The sequence below is a fragment of the Poeciliopsis prolifica genome, unplaced genomic scaffold (genome assembly GCF_027474105.1).
Source record: "Poeciliopsis prolifica strain line A6 unplaced genomic scaffold, Auburn_PproV2 SCAFFOLD015, whole genome shotgun sequence".
Lineage (NCBI taxonomy): Eukaryota > Metazoa > Chordata > Actinopteri > Cyprinodontiformes > Poeciliidae > Poeciliopsis > Poeciliopsis prolifica.
The window spans coordinates 6,198,933-6,223,246 of NW_026562390.1; the positions used below are offsets into that span (position 1 = coordinate 6,198,933).

At 37.0% G+C, this 24,314-nt stretch overlaps 1 protein-coding gene across 3 annotated transcripts; it reads right to left on the reverse strand.

The window, feature by feature from the left end:
* Positions 1 to 2,812: 2,812 nt before the first annotated feature.
* pnpla7a (patatin-like phospholipase domain containing 7a) lies at positions 2,813 to 24,083 on the reverse strand. Of its 3 annotated transcripts, none has more exons than XM_055040433.1 (36): positions 23,986 to 24,083; positions 23,506 to 23,554; positions 23,295 to 23,369; positions 22,968 to 23,055; positions 22,770 to 22,852; positions 22,338 to 22,438; positions 22,117 to 22,257; positions 21,869 to 22,028; positions 21,448 to 21,528; positions 20,431 to 20,559; positions 20,231 to 20,311; positions 19,627 to 19,756; positions 19,464 to 19,535; positions 19,290 to 19,366; positions 18,978 to 19,133; positions 18,762 to 18,839; positions 17,437 to 17,642; positions 17,200 to 17,331; positions 16,919 to 17,042; positions 15,063 to 15,176; positions 14,921 to 14,987; positions 14,618 to 14,767; positions 13,687 to 13,750; positions 13,311 to 13,479; positions 11,665 to 11,847; positions 11,409 to 11,527; positions 11,171 to 11,327; positions 9,949 to 10,065; positions 9,796 to 9,865; positions 9,167 to 9,283; positions 8,920 to 9,068; positions 8,628 to 8,780; positions 8,361 to 8,480; positions 6,713 to 6,797; positions 6,097 to 6,212; positions 2,813 to 5,315 (listed from the first exon to the last, which is right to left on the reverse strand). In XM_055040433.1, the coding sequence occupies exons 2-36, from the start codon at positions 23,551 to 23,553 to the stop codon at positions 5,205 to 5,207; spliced, it is 4,023 nt and encodes a 1,340-aa protein (XP_054896408.1). In that variant the 5' UTR covers position 23,554; positions 23,986 to 24,083; the 3' UTR covers positions 2,813 to 5,204. The 3 variants fall into 3 exon arrangements, with proteins under 3 accessions (XP_054896408.1, XP_054896409.1, XP_054896410.1); XM_055040434.1 differs by having other exon boundaries at positions 23,506 to 23,609; XM_055040435.1 differs by lacking the exons at positions 23,295 to 23,369; positions 23,506 to 23,554; positions 23,986 to 24,083 and having other exon boundaries at positions 22,770 to 22,844; positions 22,968 to 23,053.
* Between the last annotated feature and the right edge of the window lie 231 nt (positions 24,084 to 24,314).

The window sequence follows — 24,314 nt, forward strand, 5'->3', positions numbered from 1 at the left end:
AGTATGACCTCCAAAATTCAACAAACAATGCAATTACATTTGCAGGATTACATTCATGCACTTATGTTCTAGTGGAAAACTTTCACAGTAGGACATGTGTCAAAGCATTTCTTCTCCTCAGAAAGTCACGGCCAGATGTCCTGAAGTCTGGTCCTTGTGTTAATTGCTAGATCTAGGAATGTGGCAACACGCCTCAGATGAAGCGGAGCTTGCAAACATCTCAGTTTATGCTTCCTGTGTTTTCATACAGGAAGCCTGGAAACAATGAGAAATCTTTTGTCTTTTGTTTTCTCTTCACAGGAGGTTGTTCAAAGAATTGTCAGTTTTAGTTAGCTTTAGCATCCCTTCTTATTTATTTAACTTTGTACTTCAGCAATTTAATTCATGGTCTCTGGGTTGTCTTTGATCAAAACATCAAGGCTGAAGATACCCTGGTGGAAAAACACCTGAGATGTCCCACATGTTTATCTCACTGATGTTGAACAGACTCACATGCACAGTGATCAACATGCAGCAAATCGCATGGCACAAGTCCAACTTTTGATTCTCTTCATTTGTGAGAGGACAGGGTATAAACAACGCACACTGATTGCACTCACTCCGATGTCCATCACCAATCCAGACACAATGGAGAACAAATGCGTGGTTCTTGATCAAAGCTTCAAAATATCCACCCAGAATCTATTTCCATGTTGTTTCATGACTGATGATGAGTTTTGGCAGAGAGATTTGTTATAGATGCCGCCAGATCTTAGACCATTATTGTAATTAAGGTTTCCACCAAGATGTATTGTTATTGTTTTTCCTGCTGGGCACATTGTTGGGTCTATAGGGGATTACTCACTCCACCTTATTTAAATATGCAGGCACAGCTGCAGCACAGAAGACAAAGTGTTTAAAATATTAGACATTTTGAATGAGACAAGTAGCAGCAATCTTATGTTTCCTCTATTGTTTCAGGCAAGTAACGGTATTGTAGAGGTGACTTCTGGCTCTTGTGTCCCCTCAGTTTTATAGGATTTGAATATTAGCAATTTATCAGATCTATACCTCTTGTAAATCCATTCTTTCAGCACCAAAGTTGAGCTCACAATGACATCAACAATAATTTGCAACCCTGGCTAAAGTCTCTCCAAAATTCATCTTTGAAAGGAAAATAGGCCCAAAGCATCACACATTTTTCACCATACTTCACAGTGAATATGACTTTCCAAACATTTATCTTTTAACACTAGATCCCGCTTCTTTTTAGTTAAATGTGGGTTATGACTCAAAAATGCTATAAAAAGTCTTACTGACAAATCAAATAAAAGAAACTCTGTTGATCATATAATAGAGACTCATTTCAGTTGGTTGGTTGGTTGAGAGTTTGGTTCTGTCCTTCATGATAAGCGTTTTATCCATCCATCCATAATCTTAAACACTTATCCCTAGTGAGGTTGTGAGGGGTACTGGTGTCTATCTCCAGGGGTCATAAGACGTTCATGTTTTATGTAAAATCACTAATTTAATTTAGACTGTACTGAAGCTCTTCAAATGATTTATGTGAAGTTACCCTGGAAGGACACCCTTTTTGTACATCACTGACACTTTTACCACAGTAACAAACTGTGACCCACTTACCCGTTAAATTCCTTTTTGTCCCCATTTTCCCAATAAACTACAGAAAGAGAAGGAGGAAAGAAGAGAAGCCAAAGGGAGGAGGGGAAAAGGGAAGCGCACCACGCACAATATAATGTATTGTACATGGACCTCTGGCCAACTATAAATAAAAGTGTCTGTCTGCTGAAGGTCAGAAACTTCTTGCTTTTTCCACAAACGCCTCTCCTAATATCTGGTAGCTTGTCACAATTATTTAGTCCAGATGGGCTCATTATCTGCCAGCTCCATGGCTCCACTTGTTCACTGTCAACCTTGACTTTTCTGTCAGGACTCTAATTTCCAGGAAGCCAGATCTCTTTCACCCCGTTTTCTGCCCTCCACTTTCCTTCCCAGTGATATATTGATCCAGACGAGGGCCACTTACGCCGCTCTCCTCTTCCAGGCCCCATTGTGACCTAAATTCCTCCCCTTACAGTCATTAATTAGCTGTTGCAATTCTGGAAAGTAGGAGTATGAAAGGGCTTGTTATAGGACCCATCACTAAGGGGGGATTAATCAAACACAGACATGTGGGATCCGTTTTTTTGGATACTTCCACAAACAGTCCAGACAAACAAAGCTTCTATGTTTCCACCTGCAACTTGTCCTCCAGGTGTTACATTCAGACACTAAATAAACTCACCACCTTCATTTAAACAGTTATAATTTTCAAATGAGCATTATTAATCATTTGGATACAGATCTTTTGCTTGCTTATTAGGATAATTACACAAAATGTGCCAGAAAAACCTTCAGGCTTGATCAGGGTTCCAAAGCACAAAATGAACGAATGCGAGTGTTTCCAGGTTTGGAAACGTATGGGAGAAAAAAATCTTCAGTAAAAATATATGGATTTACATATTAATCTTTTTATTCCATTGTGTAAATCTTGCTATATCTTTCAAACAAATCACTGGGATAACATTTCAGTCTATAATGTTTCATATGTAGAGACTATTCACAGTAGAAACAATTTGTCTACAGAGAACTTTTGGACTTAAAGTATAAAATTAAACTAAGAACTAGACTCCATTAGATAGTCATCATTTTAGCCATCAATCAAAGCTCTTTTTTTCTTTTTCCAATGGTTAATACAATTTTATACTACAAATAATTAAACTGCTTAGGTACAATGCTATCATATTAAACTTAAAAAAGGAAGAAAAAAATCTTAAAGAGAAAAGAAAAAAGTTTATTAATAACATCTGATCAATCAAAACGAATATATAGACAATATTCTGTAGGCTCGTTAGTAAACAAACATCCTCATACAATCTCATTTTTATTAACAAGAGCGTAAAACAAGTGCATGATAAGTAATTTTCCTCACATAGGTCATCTAAGGCGTTTTATATTAACTTCATGGCAGGGCTCCATTCATTACTTCAGCAGCTGATTCATTACAATGACCCATTTAATAAGGAAGTGAAATGTTGATCCGCCTGCCAAACAACAAGTCATTGTGCAAGGCTTCAAAGAAAAAAGAAAGAAGAACGCAAACATCATCATCTCATTGGTAACCAGCAACAACATTTTTTTCTTTCCAGTGTTCACATATTCACAACACATCTATAGTGTTTATAACAGGGGTTGTCCTGTTTTGTAAGGCTGCAGGCACTGGTAGCACCAGTAGTGAATATTACCCCTTTAAAGAGTGTGTTTCAGGGTAGTGTACAGTATCAGGGGGTGAAATAAATCATAATACTTGGCGTGAACATGCTTTCGAGTTTGATATTACCTTAGTGTTGGAATTCTTATGGTTATGGTTCATACAAGGGCCATTACCTTTGTATTTATACAAGTATTTAAACATGTCCATATTGGCTAGGAAGGTGCCTAGCAAATATGTCAAGATCAAAAATGTGTGTAAAAACAAATTATTATAATAGTCTGTCTGCAGATTAGATGAACTTCAAAGTCACATTGTCTGCTGCTATGTCTGATAGATTCACGCCAGAACACAAACTGTCTGAGCAGCCAACGGGGAAACTCGTGCTTTGAAGTGGACCTCCATCATTAATTCCCCCTGCAAGTCCCTGGTACGTCGGGAATAACAAAACTGTGCCGATAGCCGTCACTGGACAGTCTACTGCTTGTTTTGTGCTGCATTCCTAAGTTTGTGTTACTTGAAAAGCAATTTGTGTCCCTTTTGTTAAAAATATGTCAGGGAGAAAATGCATACATTTTATGTTAAGGCAGAGGTTTCTGGGTATTTTATTTCCATAATAACATTTTGCAACACCTGCCCGTGTCCTTAAACCTGGAGTGCATGTTGGCAACAATTGTCAAAACTTTTTCTTATTCACAGGATGAACAGCTTTTCTGATACAATTTTTGGTCATGTGCTAAAGTTAGCATATATCTGTGTTAATGCATCAGTTTTGACAAAACATAACAAAATTCCTGAACAGTTTGTGCTCCGACTTTTTATGGTGACCCAATCAATACTTCCATGTATAAATCATTGTTATCTATATTAAGTCAGGTAAGCTCCAGATGAAACATCTCTGATCTGCTGTATGTACATTTATGTACTTTTCCTTGCATGATGAAGGGATAAAATGTAAAGAAATAAAGCAATAACTTATCATTTTAAGCAGTGGTTATTTTCTTCTTTCGAACAACAGCAACTCTGCCTCAAGAAGAAACAATTTTAGATTTACATCAAATCCTTATTGTAATGCAAGTTTCACTGTTAAGCATGAAAATAGGAACAATCAATGTAGGTAACTTAAACAGAGAAACAATATAAATATAAATAACTGGTCTTTAAAGTAGCCTGAACTTCTGAGTTTCATAATCTAAACATATAACATTACTTGGTCAACTCAAATTATATCCAGCAGTCAAATAGCTTGGTGCAATTTGGTTCATGTTTGAAAATAAATGTCATCATAACTTGTGCCTACCAAACTACAATTGAATGAAACTAGCTAAACTTAAAAACTTGTAGAGCTCCATTGATTTGGTTCCATGAAGTACTGTTTTTTTGTTTGTTTTTTATGTTTCAGACCCCTTAAAAAAACTAAACAAACAATAAACAACCAACATAAAACCACTGCTTCATCATTGTCTGGGAGGGTTAAATGTTTTGAGACACTCTTACTAGCCTGGAAATACAAATATTTTCAGGTAGAATTAGGCAGAAAATGTCTTCCTTCATGCCTCAGATCTTCTCGATTTAAAATGTGTGTTTGAGGTTTACATTTTGGTACATGACCACAAAGAGGAGCGCTTTCTTTAAATAATCATTGTAAACAGCGGTAATGCACAGGAAAAAAAAAAAAGAACAATAGACAGTGATTTCCTGACTACTTTAAACCTAAAAGCTAAACTAATAGTCAATCATGACAGAATCAACCTTTTTCTTAACATTGCCTCAGTAATGAGTATTTCACAGAAATACGAGTTTCTTCACTTGTCCTTTCATCTTCCACTGAACAGCTGTGATTCACATAAAGCTTTAAGGAGTTCACATCAACTATATCTCAATATGAGAGATCAGCCAAGGAAAGTGGATTAATTGGGATGACCTGTTGGCTATTGCTCAGACGGGTGTTTTCTTAATGGCTTGTTTGAAACAGATTTGTAGGCGTCCTCCGCTGCTCTTGTGGGCTGAAGGAGATGTTCGGAGGCTCCCCGCTGAGGAATCCTTTCTCCTCCCGTTCTTCATCCTGAGAGTAAAAGGCAAGAGTTAAAAATGTTATGTTCTGCAGATTAAGTGTTGTATACGAATGTCAGAACCGTCTTATTTAAATAAATCCACCTCCTCAAAGCTGAGGCATTATAGGGCCTGGCATCAGAATGAAGTCCCAGATACACTTAGGTATACAGCTACTCTACAAGTTATTCAGCTGCTTTTTTATAAATTATTTCATATAAATGTATTGTTTACTTAATTTTTTTCTACAGCAAGAGAAGTTGTGTCAATAACAGTCTAAATTTCAAAATGTTGGAAAAACTTTTTATTTTTAATTAAAATTTGTCCACAAGCATCCTCATTCCAAACACTTAAATTTTCACTTCATGGTGCATGTTCACATTATTTATTGACTGTATCTAAGAAAATTAAATGTAGCTTGAATTTAACTGAAGATATGACATAATACCATATATCTAACAAACAATAAAATACAATGACTTAAATCTTATTGTATAGACTAGGTCATCAAATCAGTCTGTCAACTACGTTGCCTGTAGGGATTTTTAATATCCAACAGGTGTCAGTATTCAGTGACACTGTATCAACACAGTATCAATACAGTTTAGCAATGGCTCAAATTGCTTCTTGACGCCTCATTTACCCATCACTACTTCAGCAGAAACAATGAGTACACAGCGTAATAGAAAGTGAAATTATAATTTTAAAGGAAACAGTTCAGCACGTGAAGCATGTTTCAAAAGAACAGTGATTAAAGAAAGGGATGCTCCAGAGTCATTACTAGAACGCCACACCGTGTCAGCTGTCTCCTCCCCTTCGGTGTGCTCCCCGCAGTGACCATACATCTCCACATCAGAAAGTGCACTCTCCAATGCTTCCTCTTCATAGTCAGTCTGATAGTCTGACTCTTCTGAGGAGGGGAAACAGTGGAGGAAGCAGGTTGTAGGTGAAAAAGAAAAGATTGTGTGAACTGAGGACAAGAAACATGCAACTGATTTAAAATGTTTAAAACCATGTAAATTCAAATAGTAACAAAAGACAATGAGGATTAAGAGTAGAATTTATCAGCTCATGTAGATATATATATTTTTTTTTTGTATAAAAATGCCTGATTTGAAGAATCAAAACACATTTTTCTTTTCTTCTGTGTGTCTACTTTCTCATTAAGACATAACAATAAAAAAAATATTTTTTCTGTGCATACCCAATTCTAATGGATACAACAGTTAATTTGGTCTCAGCAAAACATGTCAGATAACGGATTAAAAAAACAAAACAAAAAAACAAACAAACAGAAGAAGTGTAGAGATGTAAAAGATCCATCTGCCAGACAGATGTCAACACGTTTTTAGAAGAATCATGATGTGTTGCTGAAAGTGGCAGTGTTGAATTATGTGTCAGAAGTTTTACCATCCACCACCGCAGGCTTGACAGGCTCGATGCGAGACACGATTTCTGCAAGGTCAGTGAAGGAAGCATTGGGACATGTCACCACCTAAAAAAACACACAAATTCAACTCATAAATAGCAGAAATTGTGTTTAGCTTCTTTTTTTTTTTTTTTGGACCAGATATTTTAAGCCTCAAACTGTCATATAGCCCTCAGCCATTTTTTGGTAGTTTAATGTGTCATGCATGGAATAAATTTGACCGACAACCTGATGACAATGCATCTCCGTTTTGTTTTGCGCTCAGAGTCCTCATTTGTCACTCAAAGCTTTCCTGACCAAAATAATGCACAACTTTAAGTCATAACTCAATCCAAAGGAGTTCAAGCAGGAAATACCTAATTGATACAAATGTATTTGCTGGAAAGCACAGAAGTAAGGATCAGGACTGGAAGATAAAACAAGTCAACTTCCCAAAGATAAAATGAACAGAAACTCTCAGCTATGACTTTAGTGACTGGGGAACAGAGAAGCTCATTTAAGATAACATGCATGGATCACTGCATCTGTTGTTAACAAGAACTGTAATCCCTCATCTTTGTACTCCATCTGCAGGTTCCATCTGTCTGTGCAGCAGGAAAGTGGTATATAAATCCAATGGAGTCTGCAAAAAGCTCTTGCAATCATGTCACAGTGAAGCGAGAGAAAAATATTAACACCGTTTGAATATTTTTGCTAGATTTGGGCTTTCCTTTCTTTTGTTATTTTTTGAGACAATCACCATTCTGTATGCAAACATCTAATTTTGAATACATAAATAAATAAATATTTGTCCCATTCTTTCAGCATTTTGCCAATTCTTACCGACCTAAATTAAGAAAAGTGTGGTCTGATTTAATTTCAGACACTGGGCAACATGATTTTTAAAAGGGAAGTCGTGCATTATTTCTCTTGAGTTACATCCTACAAGACAATCTGAAAATAGCAAGACATCATTAAATGTCTGTGTGGGAAGGCTGTTGTTTTAAAGAATAAAATGGGAGTTGGTCAGAAGACAGCATCACTGTTCAAATCTGAAATCCTAACAATAGTTCCATTCTTGCCTCCATTTTTAAATAAGGTGCATACATTTTCTGCTGTTTTGTAGTATTTAACATGTCAATTCTGCTCTCATTTTATTGCACACGGAACTGCAACACTTTAAAGTTAATTTGTCACTGTCTTATTTTGTTTTGTAAGGAGGTAGCCTTTTCTAAATATTGACAGAAGTCAGATCCAGAGAGGATTATTTTTACTTCAAGAGTGGGACTTAAGTCAGAAACTGGTTTCCATTAATGATTTTTGTCTGAATCTAACAAATTTCACATTATTTAATTGAAATGTTTAATTGTGATTATCTATACTTGATGAAACAAAGAAATATCAAGAGGACAATGCAGACACCACCATGATTCATTGTGGGAACATTGTTTCATGCTTCAATAAACATTTTTAAGAAATTTTCAGCAAGGAGAGAGAATGTTTTCTTACTTGTGCAAAACTAATATAACTATAGAATGTTCATTTTGCTGCAGAAAAGACATAGAAGTTTAACCTCCATTGTTCCAAATAAAAACTAATGTATCACAAATTTAGTGTGTGTTCCACACAGTCATCACTTCCCATGCTTACATTGCTTTTGTTTTGGGTCTTGCAGGTCTCCTCTTGGTGCCTGTCTTTCATCATCTTCTCCACGACGCCACTCCGCCTCCACACATCAAACACGGTTTTGCCATGCTGGTAGCCCACTTCCTGCAACACACACATGTTCACTGATCTGAAAGAATATATCATAAAAACCCACAGGGCAATCTTAGGATTGAAAAGAAACTAGATTTTACAATCCATAACCATTAAAGTGTTAGATTGAACAAAAAGCCAAGTGTGTCTCAAACTTACAGCTATCTCATCGAACTTGCCAAACTCCAGAGTCCGATATCTGTCAATTGGCGGCCTGATGTACTCGCAATAGTCGCTGCTTTTAACGGACTCCAGGTGCCTCACGCAGCATACGTAAGCCAGCCGGGTCTGAATCTCTGCCATGTTCAACACCTGTTGAAATCAACTTACAGCTCAAACGAAAACAACCCAGCTCCATAAATATCTTCATTGTTATTCATAGATTTGGTTTATTTCTTGGGAACCACTTCCCACCGTTTGTTGGGTTTTTATTTATTAATCAATTCATCACCTTCACTTTCTCTGCGAGGGGGTTCAGCCGTTTCCATAGCACCCACCAGCCTGAGAGCGAATCCCCGTAATTAGTGAGGTTGGTTTCATCCCGGCTGCCCACGTCAATAGCTATAACCACCTTGGCCCCCATGGAGCGCGCCACATCAGCTGGGAAAATTGAAGGTAGCCCAACACATATAAGAAACACATCTTGCGGTACAGAAAGAACATTTGTAATATGTTCTGAGAGGGTGAGCTTAACAAACCAGGGAGGTTGTTGATGTAGCCCCCGTCCATCAGCAGGTGTCCGTCTTTGGGGTCACAGAGAGGGGGCAGATATCCTGAGAGAGACATGCTGGCTCGAACGTACCGCCACAGAGAACCTAAAACAGCAAACAGGATATTGGATATGAATTTATTGACTAGTAAACATGTGCAAAAAGCCTCAATATTAAGTATTCCCTGAAAATAAATTCACTTAATAAGAGCATCTTGGAAATTATAATTTGTAAACCAGACCGATGTCCGATGATCTTAAATCAAGAAAAGCTAAAACTTCCCGACACTTCATCAAATCTACAATTAAACAAATAAAATATATTTAGAAAATCAAGTGAAACTATGACAAATAAAACATTATTGCATAGCAATAATGTAGGGATGCTGGTAATTGTGCTGGCCACAAACTGTGTTTAAAGCAAAAGCCACTAAACTCGAGTTGGATATAATGTTTTTAAGTAAATACAGATTAAGCCTCCTTTGTAGGCATTGCTGAATGAAGAACCATTTTCTGAACTTTTGATCTGGATAAATCTCCAAGCAAAGAAGACCTAACAAATCAATAAAAAAAGAAGAGAAAAGGAGAGAGAATCAAACACACAAATTCAATACTTGCCATCAGTATGTACTCTCATGGCTGAAGCACTAATGTCAGTAGTAATATTAAAATATGGGATCCAAAGGTCCTGCATTTAAAAAAAAAACAATAATAATAATCAGAACAGTATAAAATAACTTATAAGATATATATTTCCTTTTTCTAGCTCACCTCAATCTGTTTGCTTTCAAACACTTTACTGATGCTGGAGTTGAAGCCAGCACCAGTAAACATGGAGGACATAGGATACGTGAAATCCCAAACCTTCTTAAATGTTGAGGTCATTTCCTTTTGGAAAAAGAGCAAAAGACATATTTTTATTAAGTAATGACAGTATTTGTCTTGCCACAAGGAAATGTTTTCCTTTTTTAACTCACTACTTTACAAACCATCTTTTTGAAAATTTTCTTTTTAACACCCAAGATTGCCACTGCTTTTTAGCAAAACACACATCTAGATTATATGAAAACACATAAAAAAAAGGTCAGGAATAAAAACTGTCTTTGAAACCTTGCCTGCAGTCTGCTGTCTCTAGGATTAGATGAAATGTTTAAAAAAATATATCTTAAAGAGTGAGGGATTTTCAGTTCACATTAGCAGGGAGTAAAAACTTTCCTCAGATTTCTTGTATGCTACTTTAATCGGTTAATTTGAACAACCTGAGTCAACGAAATTGTCCTCCTAAGTTCAAATATACTAGTTATCTGAACAAAAGGTTTAAACACTATCAGTCACACCTGCAGCAAAGATCATTTTAAAAAGTCTAAGAGCCTTGAACAACATCTTACTGCAACAGCTGGTAATTACAAAAGTTCTTGAAACACTTAAAACGATTGAGGTTTTTGATGTTGTGCTTGCACAAAATAAGAAAAAAAGCTCCTGTTACAAAATAGTATAAATATGACCATGTTTCTTTAAAGCACTGAATTAATCGCTTGACTGCTATGCATCAGCTGCCTTGTTAAAAATAGTAATACGCTATAAACAGTGAGCAGAATGTTGGTAAATGAGTCGATATTTATTGCACTAACAGAAGAAAAACACAGGTGGCTGATGTTGAATATGTCTCTTCTATATGTTTATTTGCATCTAAAGTACAATTTGAATATAAAGTCATGGAAAAAGGTTTCATGGAACCCCAGATGCATGAAAAAGCTCATCATGTAAATCAATGTACGAAGTAATAAGAACAAAGGTAAAAATAGCTGGACCAGCAGGGAGTCTGAACTGCTTTTTTAAATTTATTCAAATGAAATCTTTACCAGAGGTGCCAATAAATGTGACCAGCAGTTTAGCAGTGAAAAAAAATTATACTATAATACAGGAATCCTATATACAGTGTTAAATATTATTGTATGACTGATGAAGCCTGGCTTATGTAGATCGGTCTCACCATTGCCCATTCTCTGGCTCTAATCCTCATGCGGCTGAGGCTGCGCTCCTCAGCATACAAAGCCCCCATCAGCGCTCCAATCGAAGTCCCACCGATCAGGTCCACCGGGATGCCGGCCTCACATAGCGCTCTCATGATCCCCACTTGGGAGCAACCCCTGATTAGGAGATGGAGAAGATGAAACAGGACATTGACTGCCACGTGTTGGGTAAAAAGACTGGTTGAGGAACTAGTTTACCTGGCCCCTCCCCCTCCGAGGACAAGAGCGATGGCATTACCCGTGAGAACACGAGCCAGACGGGAGAAGTCAGAGTGACGGTCTGCAGGCTTCTCAAACACACGCTGGTACAACTCCAACTGCAAAAACAGCAAAGACGCGAAAGTTAAGAGAAATGAGTGAATAAACGATGACGATAATGTAGACTGAGAGCACTGAAGCGCAGCTGGGCCAAATTAGATTACGCAAGATGCTCCGATAGATGAAATATTCCAACCAGCTTGGGGAGGCTCCTCTTAGAGAAGACCCTTCTGGGACAGGAGAGGTGGAGGTGCCTGGAGATCCAGCTTCGCATGTTCAGCCAGTTCACAGTTCCTTGGGGAGGAGGGCCATCTTCTCGGTGCAACAACACCAGCTGCTTCTGGGCCCGCACTGCACTTCCTTCTAACATGCGCTCCAGCTGAGGGAGGGAGAGAGCCATTGCGAACAGATGTTTCAGAACATTTTACATTTGACACTTTTTCCTGTGTGATGTCGGCACAGATGGACAAACACTTGATGAAAAAAAAGTTCTGAAAACTTGGACATAAACAGGCAGAAGTAGCATTTCTGCTGGTAAATTGTCAAAAAGAATGAATCTATATGATCGATCTGTAACAGGTAATCCTTAGATACTGCAGTTTCCTACATCAGCCCAAAACCACACGTTATGACTGACTTTTTTTAAAAACATTTAATGCCCCAGCAAATTTAAAAAGCATGCTGCCCACCATGTGATTTTTCCCTTTATCTAATCAACTCCTTAATGAACACTTTGATTAAAGAAAACAAGATAATAGCCCGATCAGATTATTAGCAAATTACCCCCTTCTGCCTCTGCTGAAGATAGTGTTAAGATCAGGATGTGATTTTTTATTTTTTTTATTTTATAGAGAAGGTGTTTGCCCCCACAGATAAAAACCAAGCCAAAGATATGACTCTCTGAATTTGGATAAATATTGATCCATCTTTCAATTTCTGCTTCAATTTCCTGGTTAGCAGGGGCACATTCTTTTTTTCTGCTCCCCTTTAGAGATTACCTCTCTTCCGTCAGTCCTACATTTTAAAACATTGACTCTCTTTCACAGCATCCATCCAATCTTTGCTCATTTCTCAAAGGGTTATGGGTTAAACACAAGTCATCCTGAGCCGATTCAGCCATTACAATGGTTAAACAAGAAGACCACAACCTGATTGGACTGAATAATGATCAGAAGTGGCCTTCATATTACATTAGACAGACATCGATGGTAGAGGTAATTGTTATATAAAGATTTTTTTATATATATAAATCCAGAAAATTTCAAAAGATGACATGAAGCAAAACTGAGGGGGAGAAGCTGTCCTAAACTGTCCTTTGACAAGTTGTGTTACTACTATTTTAAAATATCTACTCGCAGATAAATAAATAAAAAAAACATATGCAAAGTAAAGCTGCTACCAAAAATCTAGAGCACTGAGCACTTCTAGAACTAAGACTTAGTATAACCAACCTTTACACTCAAACAACTTTGATTCTTTAGCGCACTGCTTGCAAAAACAAAGTCAGATGAATAATTCTGAGGTGCAGATTATGTTGACAAAATTAGTTACAATTTGAACACAATGTTCTCCATCAGTGGAGCTCAGACAACTTTAACTTATGAATGGTAAGATGTTGAGTGTGAAAGGTTCAGTTCTGACTGGATAACTATTAAAGTAGGCAATAAGATGATTTCACTCTAATTACAAATTACTATTTTGAAGTTGCTCTTGTTGGAAAAACAATTACAAAACAGACATTACACTGGAATACAGATAATTATTTAAAAAAAGCTATTAAAAACACTTTTTGCATGCATCAGTCTGACCTCCATCTTTTGCAGTCAAGTCTTTCCATCTCACCTCCCCAACAGCAGGGTCTTGCTCCCCAAGTCCCACAATGATGATGCAGTCAGCCTGACGGATGCACCGCTGAGTCCACGGGGTCAATGTGTAGTCGGTTTGGTACAGAACTATGCGATGTATGTCTTCTTGTTGGCCCAGCCAGCTGGAAAGTCGGTACTCATGGACACTAAAGACAAAATAAGTCCATAAATAAAGGATACAGTAGATATATATATTTTTTTTTGCCTCTGGTATCAATAAAACAAGTTTAAACATAATTAAAAGAACAACAGCAGTACCAAAGGAAATATATCTGACACATGTTCTGGAAAAACCTAAGATTTTACAAATGTAAATATGAAACTCTCAAACTTTAGTTTTGATATTAACATACCTATCCAGTGCTGCAGCTCCAAGCCTCTGCTTGATAATGTCACTTGTTAGCAGAAGAGTGGGTCCTGCATGAGATCAGATTACATTTACCCAATAAATGTCTTCTCAAAGCAACTTCTACAGTAGATCCCAGAAGACTACAGGCCCCCTGTTCAAACTGAATCTTTTCCATGACCTTGTTCATGTTTCTTTGGGAGAAGAGAATCAGCATGCTGCATCTCATCGTGGCAATATTCAACCCGAGTATCTCACAAAGGTTCTTCTGATCTATCAGGTGAATCAGATTAATTTAAAACGACTGAATTATTTAAACGTTTATCTTAAGAGTTTGCACATTTATGTAACAGGTTAATCGCAGCTTTAATTCTTTTTGCATTTTTCCTAATTGATATGTTAAGCAATTCACAATTTTTACATTAACTATACACATGTGTGTCCATTTAATTTTTTTCTTCAAAGACTTAAAAGTTGAAAACTTTAAACTATTAAAATAGTTTAGCTACATGTTGCATACAAAGCAATGGAGTCACCAAAACAAATCTGTCTTAACATGCTCAGACGCAGCTCAAACCAGTGTAAGTGGTTAAAAGTCATTAACAGTCCATTGTCAGTAATCCTAACTAATCGTGTTCCTAAGGCTTTGTTATATACCGTATACTGGAAATCTCCTTGGCGAAACAGCCACCTGTTTTCTTTTCTTTTTTGTTATCTTCACATAACAAGATTTATCACAACAGTTTTCTGATTCAAGTGAAAGATTTTCTTTCCAAAAAGACTGACTTTATGTCTTCCCCTTTTCTCTTTAATTTCAATTTATCAACAAGTAATAACAATAGATGGCACGGCTTAATTTTAATACTTTGGAAGGACACTTACCTGTAATGACATACGAGTAAAATGAAAGCATCATGTCGGTGTGACCGTTGTCTTACCTACAGCAATGAGGGCATGCTGCAGCTCCAGGGTGAATGTAGTCAAAGGCACCTCTTCTGATACAGGCAGGACTGTGACAGTAGAGAGGTTGGAGGCTTGATTCCCCGCATCCCACTTGCTCCCTGGAGTGTGGAGTGCCAAGCTACGAGCTGAACAAATCGTTAAATTTTAGGCACGTCCCTCAATTAAATAAAAGAAAAAAAGCATTGACAAAACTCAATATCTAAGCAACTAAACAATCAGCATCACCATTGGTGTATTGTAACATTATGAGAAAGTAACATCATAAACCAAGCACACACCTGAAAGAGGAACATTGACCTGCTGAAGAATCTTTTGACCCAACAAATGGATCAACCTTGTGACGACCTATGAGATCAAAATGTTTTATAACCATCAGGAAAACACTGAACTTGCACATGTAGTAGTTTAGATCATGAGTACCTGTGGGAACCTCCTCTTGATGGAGTTGAGCGCCCCCTCTGGTAACTTGGCCAGTTCTGAATCTCGAACAGCGTGGACAGTCGTGGCTCGGTTCTGGTGGGTCAAGGCCTCCACCTGTAGAGACATTTGTTGCTTTATACCAAATCCCCACAAACTATGTCACAACTGCTGTTTGCTATGTCTTATCTTTTTCAAAGACGATTAGTGTTTGGAATGGTGTAAATATGGTGTAGTATAGAGGTTCATTACTCACGCTGACTTTTCAAAGTGGCAAACACCAGAGAACTTGTCATTCAAGTCAGGCAAAGTACTTTGATCTTCAAGTGAAGGAAATGTTTCTCTCCAAAACTGATCACTACAGAGTATAAAAATCTAAAAACAACTTGAACTGAGAAACGAGGTTCGTTTTTGCACTACTTGCAGTAAGGAATGCAAAACTCACTGTTGGAGAGTAGCAAATGTTTCAGAGTCAGATTATGCAATTTAATTAAAGCTAAATGCTTCAAGGGTTTTTGAGCATTTTTTACTCATAACTGTGGAGCATCCTGTGAATCATACACTTCCTTACTTTCACATTAGCAGAGAAAAGCTCTCCACTTAGGTCAACCAAGCACTGCTTGTTTGGTGCAACAATAATGACTCTGTCTTCACAAAAATGTCACTGCTAATAAAATGTCTTGGTGTGCTTTAGTGTACGCTTTCGGTTTGCCCAGAGCTTGAACCCTCTTCAAATCTATAAGAGGCGTGGGCAGGTAGCCTATTTGAGCTAAGGTCTATAACTCACTTAAGCAAGTTAAGGGGGTGCCGAAGCACTTTATCCTTGCAGCATTTAGACCAAAGCAAACCACAGAAATTGCATTAAGAGTGCAGGAAATTATTCAATTATTATGAAAAATAAAAACTGCATTATTCAGGTCCTTCAAGATATAAATCAGTTATACTTTACACACTCGTTCACTGTTTATGAGTCCTGTAATAGCAGTGTGAAGCAAAAATCACAAGTGAAAAAAGGAGCTGTAAATGAGTTGTCTTCATTTCATTAAGAAGAGCTGACGTCAATACACTGAGGCTAAATGTTTCTTTGAGTGCTAGACACCTCCATAGCATCCTTATTTTCACCACCACAACAGCTGCAATGACAGCTTTCCTCCTCCAAGTAGCAGTAACCATAGCATCCATCAGCCCAGGCATTATTAGAAGCATTGTGGCAGAAACCCGTCACCACAGCAAGTGGGAGGGCAGGTGAGGGTAACTAAGAGGTTTAGCTTTGAAAAAGTAGCCCAGGTGTAAAACTATAAACAGCATGGCCTTTAACCATAGCCATAAGAAGCTAAACTTGAATCTGGAGAGAATAAAACTTCAATGTGTAAAACATTGCACAGCTAAGACAAAAATGGTTTGATTACTGATTATTGAAAATGGTATGAATCAATATTTTTAGATGCATTTTTAATAAAATGGATTTTTTTTCTAATTGACTTTTTTTTTTAATTAATTTAATAAACTAAATGTAAATTTTGTTTGAAACAGCTTTTTCCCCCACATTTATTTAGCACATTGGCAAGCAATATTGAAGTAAACATCAGTGTTACAGTATTTAGTGTGTCCAAAGTGAGGCCCTTGGGCCATTTGTGGTCCTTGGAAAGTTTTGTGACCCTCTACTAGCTGTTATGGAGATTTGGCAACCCTAAAATGCTACTCTCTGCTGCAGCTGTCTCACAGTAAACACCTAGTCACTGTACATATTAGCATTTTTTTCAAAATAAAATTGAGAAAACTCACAAAGAAAAACTTTCCTTTTTTTCTGATTTTCCACATAAAATAAATAAATAAATATTTTCTGCTTCATGTCTTACCACTCCAATCAGGTCACCACGGCCATACTCTCCTATCAGCTCCTTTTTGCCGTCGTCCTTCCTGATCACCGAGCGTAGTCGACCACTCAGCACTATAAACGTGCTATCTGATTTTTCCCCTTGCCTAGAAAAAGTAAATTAAACAGCTTTAATTTAGTTAAATAAATCTTATTTAGTTGAATATGCTCAATTATTAACGTCCTTTTTTGGGCTGTTGATCTTTGTCCATTTATTAATGTAGACAATGTTCATAAAAATGACAAAGATTTGATGACAAAAACCTGTAAACAGCTCTGCCAGCCTCCACAGCCATCCAATCAAGGGCAAAGTCTATCTGTCTGATAAAAGACGACATCCGCCTGGAGACGGTGTGAGCAACATTCAGAACTACTTTTGGCTCAACACGCATTATCCTAAAGAATTAAAGAAACAGAAATGAAGAAATTAAAGCATGCTATTAAGTTACGATCTTTAACACAAAACGAGAACATGTTAGAATGATCGTAAACAGGACTGACTCGTAGAAGTGGTTTTTGGAAATGGAGAGGAAGCTGCAGTCTCGCTGGGCTCGAACCGTAAATATGAGAGGCTCTCCGGTCAACACAGCGAGTTGACCCACAAGCTCTCCAGGATGCGTCACAAACAAACGAGTTTCTTCTTCACGATCAATCATCCTCTGATAAACATGAAGGAGGCCGGAGATCACAAACTGGATGCTCACTTCCTAGAAAACAAACAGGAACGAGTCAACTGAGGGAAAATTTTAAAGTTTGAGAGTTGGGTGTTTATTTGACAGCAAAAAAAAAAAAAAATCTGCCTGATGCTTGTTTAAGTATCAACTGTATGTTGTCTTCTGCACTTTGAGCAGAAGACAACATGAAAGTATCACAAGGCAGATTGGTAGCACAAATTAATGAATATGTACATACAAATATGTACAAAAAAATCTTGCAAAAAATGGTATGTTACATAAATTTAACACAAAAAAAGAAAAGCAGAATAATTTGTTGCAAGAGTGCTACTTTGAACCAAGTCTTGGAAAGCTTGTTTATGCATTTTAAATGGTGCCACATTGATTAAAAAAAGAAGGGAGGGTAAAGATTTGTTTGAGCAGTAAAGTTGAACATGTGGGCTGTGCCATAAAACAAATAAATACCTTGCAAATCCTTTCTACTTCTGCCAAATAACTTCTTCTGATATTAACTTGTATTTGGTGGAGTTTATTAGGTTGGATGATTGGAGAACGAACAAACGTTTTTTTAATTCAACAAACAGCTCAATTAGTAGTGTGCAGGGCATTTGTACACAACCACAGCAGCCTGGCAATTCCTCCTCATCCTGGTCACCAATCTGATCACACAAAACGCCCAATAAGAACCAGAAACAGGAGGAGTCACAAACTTCAACTGTGCTGCTCAACTTGCAAATATCTCACCTCTCTTAACAAAATCTGTTTTCAGAGGCCTCTTTCACAGTACGAGTTGGTTTATTGTGATATTAAAACTATCTTTACAGTATGTTTTATTATCGCTTTTATTTGGTTTGGTCTGCATAGCACTTTGGTTAAAATAAAGATATTTTTAATATTCTTTATAAATAAAATGGATTTGGATTTAAATCAACCAATGGGATTCTATTTCAAATGCAGCATCATTTAGAGAAAATGTGTCTTTTCAAAAGCTAAGATGTCTTGGCAAACAGCATTGTTAGACATTTTATTACTTCCTGTGATAAGTCTAACTAACAATAACTAAAAACAACTCAGCTAACAGACAATGAACAGAAATTGAGAACAGTCATACAAATTTGTATTAAAAAAAGCTGTGTAAAGGTTTTCTCTAACCTGGTCTCCTTGACGAGCTACAACAGAACCAGCCTTGACATGGTGAAGGGTCACTCTCCCATCAAGTAAACTGGGGTCCTACAAAAAATAAATAAATTAACACCTTCATTACAACAGCATAAAAAAGAAATAATAAAAAAAAAAGAATATTTCATCTCAGAAAGGGCTCATATGAGATTCCCATTTATTGAGATGTATTTGTATTGATACAGTTACCTGCAGCTGGATGACTCCCAGGAAGTCTTTCTTAGCAGCCTGGAGGACAGTGCTGCTTTTACCAATGTTACTGGCATCAGACTGCCCTCCGCTGTCAGTGTAGTGGAACACTTCAGAAGGAGTTTGCTGCATCGTCACATTCTTCTTTAGAGAAAACTACAAAGCCAGACACAAGAAAGTAATTTAAATCAGACAATAACAGCTGTAGAGTTGTGAGGTATAGCAGCTTTCTGGTTAATATCGCACCAAGCTTCTCCTGTCAGAGAAACATTAGCTCAAACATAAATGAGAAGTTAAACCGTAAAGTCTTACTTTCTGAGTAAGAGGACTGGATGGAGCCTCTTCTATTGTGACACGAGCTCTTTCACAAGCCATGTTAAGGTCATTTCCTGTCGTGCAACATACCAAAGAAGATATTTTACAATCACAATTCCTCTGAAAAAGAATGTGAAGGACAGAAAAAAAATAATAAAGTGAGTGACCCACCTCCACAATCAGTGGGTGCAGAGACAGATCGCGACCTCCTACTGCTGTTTAGAGGACTATCCTTAACACCATCTTTAGAAATGGTAAATAGTACGAGTAACAGGTCAAATATGAAAAACTTAAAGCTTAATTTTAAATGTGTGCATGTGTAAGACCATTATACCTGGTTCTGAAGTGGTCTCACTGGTCATAGCTGGACACTCATCCTGGAAATGATAACGACGAGCCGTTTTTCCAGAATTGAACTCAGACATCACACTGTTTATATTGGACAATGGCACAGCCTGACTCTCCTGCCAAAGTAGAGATACAAGAAATAAGTTCAGGTTTTTAATCTTTAGAAGCACAGACAATTGTAAGCTCCAAGAGCAGATTCCATTCACAAATGAGTGCACCTAACATTAAAAAAAAGTGATTTTGAAGAAAATGATTGGGAAGGTTTTTGGCTTTGTGCATACTACAGAAATTATCAGATGGCAATAAAGTCAATAAACCACCAGATTGTCAGTGACACCCATTTTTTGTGAAACAGTTGCATTCATTTTTATTCACATTTTCCTGACCAGGAGGAATGACGAAGTTGTGAAACTGTGCTTAATGATCTGTAAAAGTAGCTTCCCTGTGTGTGATCTAGTGTGCAAATGCTTTTCTAATGTTTGTTATGTGTAATTTGATCAAACGCCAAGCTTAGGTATTCAGCATGAGCCTCTCAGCGTGACTCTGTGTAAATACACAAATATGCGTGCACCAATTAATTTCCCTCCTACCGGATTGAAGAGCTCGGTTGTTAGGCCCAGATAGTTATGCAACGCCAGAAAGGTCACTCTTTGAAGTCGCACCATGATTATCTGCAAATCCAAGTCAAGAATAATTAAACAGAGCAATAAATGTTCTTCACAAGTTTGTAATTACTTCTAATTTATGGAAATTTATTTACATTCCAAATTTATTGTTATACTTTTTATACCTGAATGACACGAACAAGTGTCTCAGGGTATTTCTTAAAAACTGACTCAAAGGCTGAAGCAGATAAGCGCAAGATGGTGGAGCGAGTTGCAGCTCGTGCTGATACAGTCTTATACGGAGCTGGATAACCCTGGAAATAAGAGAGAAGACAAATTCAACTACAACAAAAACTCTGAAGATAGAAGCGAATAACCAACACCTGCTACTTTTCTACTATTTTATGTTTATCATTACTATACACTATTCCATCTCTGGATGTACCTGAATTTTTTCCTGTAGGTCTAATAAAAGCTTATTCTGATACACATCAATGTTAAACGTGAACTACATTTCAAAAACTGCTTATGGAGTGGGTAACTACACAAAAATTGAAATAACTTCTCATGTAATTATATCTATACACAGAGCCATGCAAATATATTAATTCCCCTCAAACGTCTCTTAACGTTACAATCACAAACTTCACTGCATTTTAGTTTTACTGCTGTTTTTTTGTGTTTGCCTATTATATAATATGCACCTGTGAATTAAAAAAATAATAATAATAAATTATAGAAAACTCTTAGGATCAAAGGTTGACCAGGAAAAGGTGGATAACTTCATGAAGGATATGTACTTTTGTCAGGGACAATATTTAAACAGAATATACCATGAAAATGTTTCTTTATGTTTACAGTCATTATATAGTTTCATTATAAAACTGTGAACGCTTATTTTTTGCAGCCTGATTCTCTCATTTTAATATCCATTGTATGTTTTATAGTCTTAAATCTTTATTTTTAAATAGATAATCTGGATATTGAGTTATAATCAAACATTTCATATAATTAGGAGGTGTAAAGTAAACATGTTGAGATAATAAAATGGAAATAAAACTATTCAACTCGATACTTACATTTATTAGTTTACTCAAAGGAATGTGGGTGATTTAATTGAACTGATACAGTCAGATGAGCGCACCAATGAGCACAGAAACCAAACAAACGTAAGATGAGAGAATAAATAAATAAGAGCTCACAGTGATGATGTCCAGAATGCTGAGCAGGCTGTGGACACTGTCTCCAGGGTGAACATCCTTCACTACTGGCTCTGTGCCATCCTTTAAAAGTAAAAGCATCCATAAAACTGAGTATTTGTTCAATGTCTGTTTGAATATGCCATCAAAAAAATTAAAAAACTACATTTCAAAATATCCTATAATTCATATAGTGTATTTAGATGTTACTTTAGTGCCCTCTGCTGTTCATATTTATTAAATGTTCCCAGTCATTTTTAAATTAACATTTAAACACAATATTGCAATCTGACAGTTGTTTGTAGAGCGACATATGTTGCACATAAGAAAACAAATGACTGGACTACTGAAACCCAACTTGAAACCACTTTATCTATGAATATATTTTTTTAAAAAGATCTATTTATAGTTGTTGCTGACATACATTTTCTTGAACACAGAGCTCAAGTCGACCGTCCTGGACCACATATATACTGTCATCGTCATCTCCTGGTCTGAAAAGCACTTCCCCTTCTTGAAGCTCAACAAACACCATGTGGCGGCACAACTCCAGGAACAGAGGTTTCTCAAAGTGACCCAAGACTCTATAAGAAGTTTGACACAACAAATATTATTGTACCGTCTAATAGGGAGACAACATTTTATCAGCAAAGATGTTGAAAAACTGTTTACCTAACATTTTTTAGCATATAGAGAACCTCTGAAGGAAGATTTGAACTCTGCACATCAAACTCTGTTAGATCAGCCTCGAGCAAAGATGGAGGAGGTTCCTTATGCTGCAGAGTGGGTGGGTCTTTACGGATCCTCAAGATTCTGTTAGAACAGAGAAACTGATTTAAGAGCGAGAACTGAAATGTTATTTCCACTGTAAATAACGTAAAAATGTCACGAACCTGCGAGCTATGCTCAGAACTTTGGTTCTTTTGCGTATGCGCTGTGGTTGCTTTGACACTGAGGATAAGGAGGGGGGAGGAGTAGAGGACAGTGTTTGAACCTTGAGCAGAGAAGACAAAGGGAACACATTCAAGTTTGTTGTTCTTTGAGGCATACACCAAATTACTGAAAAGCTTGAAAAATGAATTGTCTAAATATAGAGATCAAAATTTGGTTTTCTTTTGGCTTACATTGCTTCTCTATTTCTACAGTGACCCACTCGCTGTGTCACACAAACACCGGGTTCACAGTGACATGTACAGTAATTAAATTAAGAAGAAAAAAAATTGAAAAGTAACCCAAGACCTAAGTCAATTAGAAAACCATAATCTAGCAAAATGTAAATATCTGTTTTCAGACATGCCAACAAAAATGTAAATAGAAAAAAAAACCTTTCGCATTATCTTCCTTCCATAGAAAAGCACTTTATCTCGTTTTCGGAAACGATACTGGGGCACACCAGGCTGCTGCTCACCTTTGTGAAAACGTAAAATGGAGATACGATTACATTACAGCTCCTTTTGTGGGGGATATAAAATCAAATATTTATTTGAACAATACGTAATTTAGGATGAGTTTGGAAGACTTACGAGCAAGCTTGATTTTTCTGTAATAGAAGAGCACCACAATCCCAATCAGTACCACAGCGACTGCTGCTCCGATCAGTACACCTGTTAGCTGGACGTACAGAAGAAATGATGCAATAAATAATCCAAGCTAACAATAAGATTTTAAATCAGTAAGGTTAGATTAAACACTGGTTGATTCTTTACCGGTGTAAACATCAAGACCACAGAAAATAAAGCAATAAGTTGGCATTTTAGGCACAGCGGTTCTGGCATGCACAGAACAAGCGAAATAAGAAGCAAACTGCAATGAAAAATGTTATCAGTTAACTATTATTCAGTAATTCTTACCATCGTGGTTTGCATCCTCTCTTCCACAAATTGTTGAACTCGTGCCTTCAGAGCACTCCTGCTGCCAGTCAGCATCTAGACATATTTTATATTAGCACTAGTTTGTATATCCAATTAATTAAAAAAATAATAAAAAATACACATTGACTAAAGAGCTCAATGAATGTCCCTTCCGTCACAGGTATCAAAAGAAGTTGTGCTTTATGCATACCGAACTGGACCATTGGCACAGCTCCCTGTCATCTGCAGCACAGTCCATCCTGCGTAACAAGAATCCCAGTAAACGATTAGCCTCACACTTAAATAAAATGTGACCTACAAAAAGAAAGGATATCAGCGTTTTAAAAAGAGAAGTCCCATGTTGTGGAGGTTTCTCTGTGTTCTGGAGAAACAGAAAGAAATAATTGAAAAGAGGAAGCTGTATTTGAATGTTAGCCTCATTCGGTAAACCCCTCCAGCTTCATGAAATAAGTATACGATATGCTCGTGTAATTAGGCAAACAAAGCGAGTGTCAAGCTGATGATTTTCCGACGTGGTCAGAATAAAAAAAATACTATTAGCTTGGGTTATCATTAGCTAGCAGCTGCCTAAACAGGGTTTACCGTCTTGCTAGTGAAACAAAATAACCAAATTCAACAGCTAATTTAACCATTACAATTATCCGAGAAAAACAGGAGTAACGACGCTTACTTTTATGGGATTTTCGAAGTGCTGCCTCCCATTATTTACATCGCTGAACAGACAAATTTGTTAGCAACGCGCTAACAAAGTTTTCTTTATGCTGTCAGCTGCCTTGACCCTCCCCTTTCTGCTGTTGCCTTGGTTTCGTTGAGACAGGTATCCAATCAGAACGAAGCATGTTTCACTATCGTTAAAATGGATTCATTCTAATTTTACAAGATATTTTAAAATTAAGCAAGGTGTATTTTCACTTTTATTTGAACTAGAGCTAAATACTTTGGCTCTTAAGTGAACACTTACTACTGACTTTTAGGATGTTGTCTTTTACTACAGCTGCA

What these genes read in the sequence shown, in the direction of transcription:
- pnpla7a (XM_055040433.1), bottom strand. Translation starts at nt 23,553, where the DNA reads ATGGACTGTGCTGCAGATGACAGGGAGCTGTGCCAATGGTCCAGTTCG. An exon ending in TCAAGAGGAGGTTCCCACAG is followed by an intron (nt 14,988 to 15,062) that starts GTACTCATGATC and finishes TTGATCTCATAG; the next exon opens with GTCGTCACAAGGTTGATCCA. An exon ending in CAAGCCTGCGGTGGTGGATG is followed by an intron (nt 6,213 to 6,712) that starts GTAAAACTTCTG and finishes TCCCCTCCTCAG; the next exon opens with AAGAGTCAGACTATCAGACT.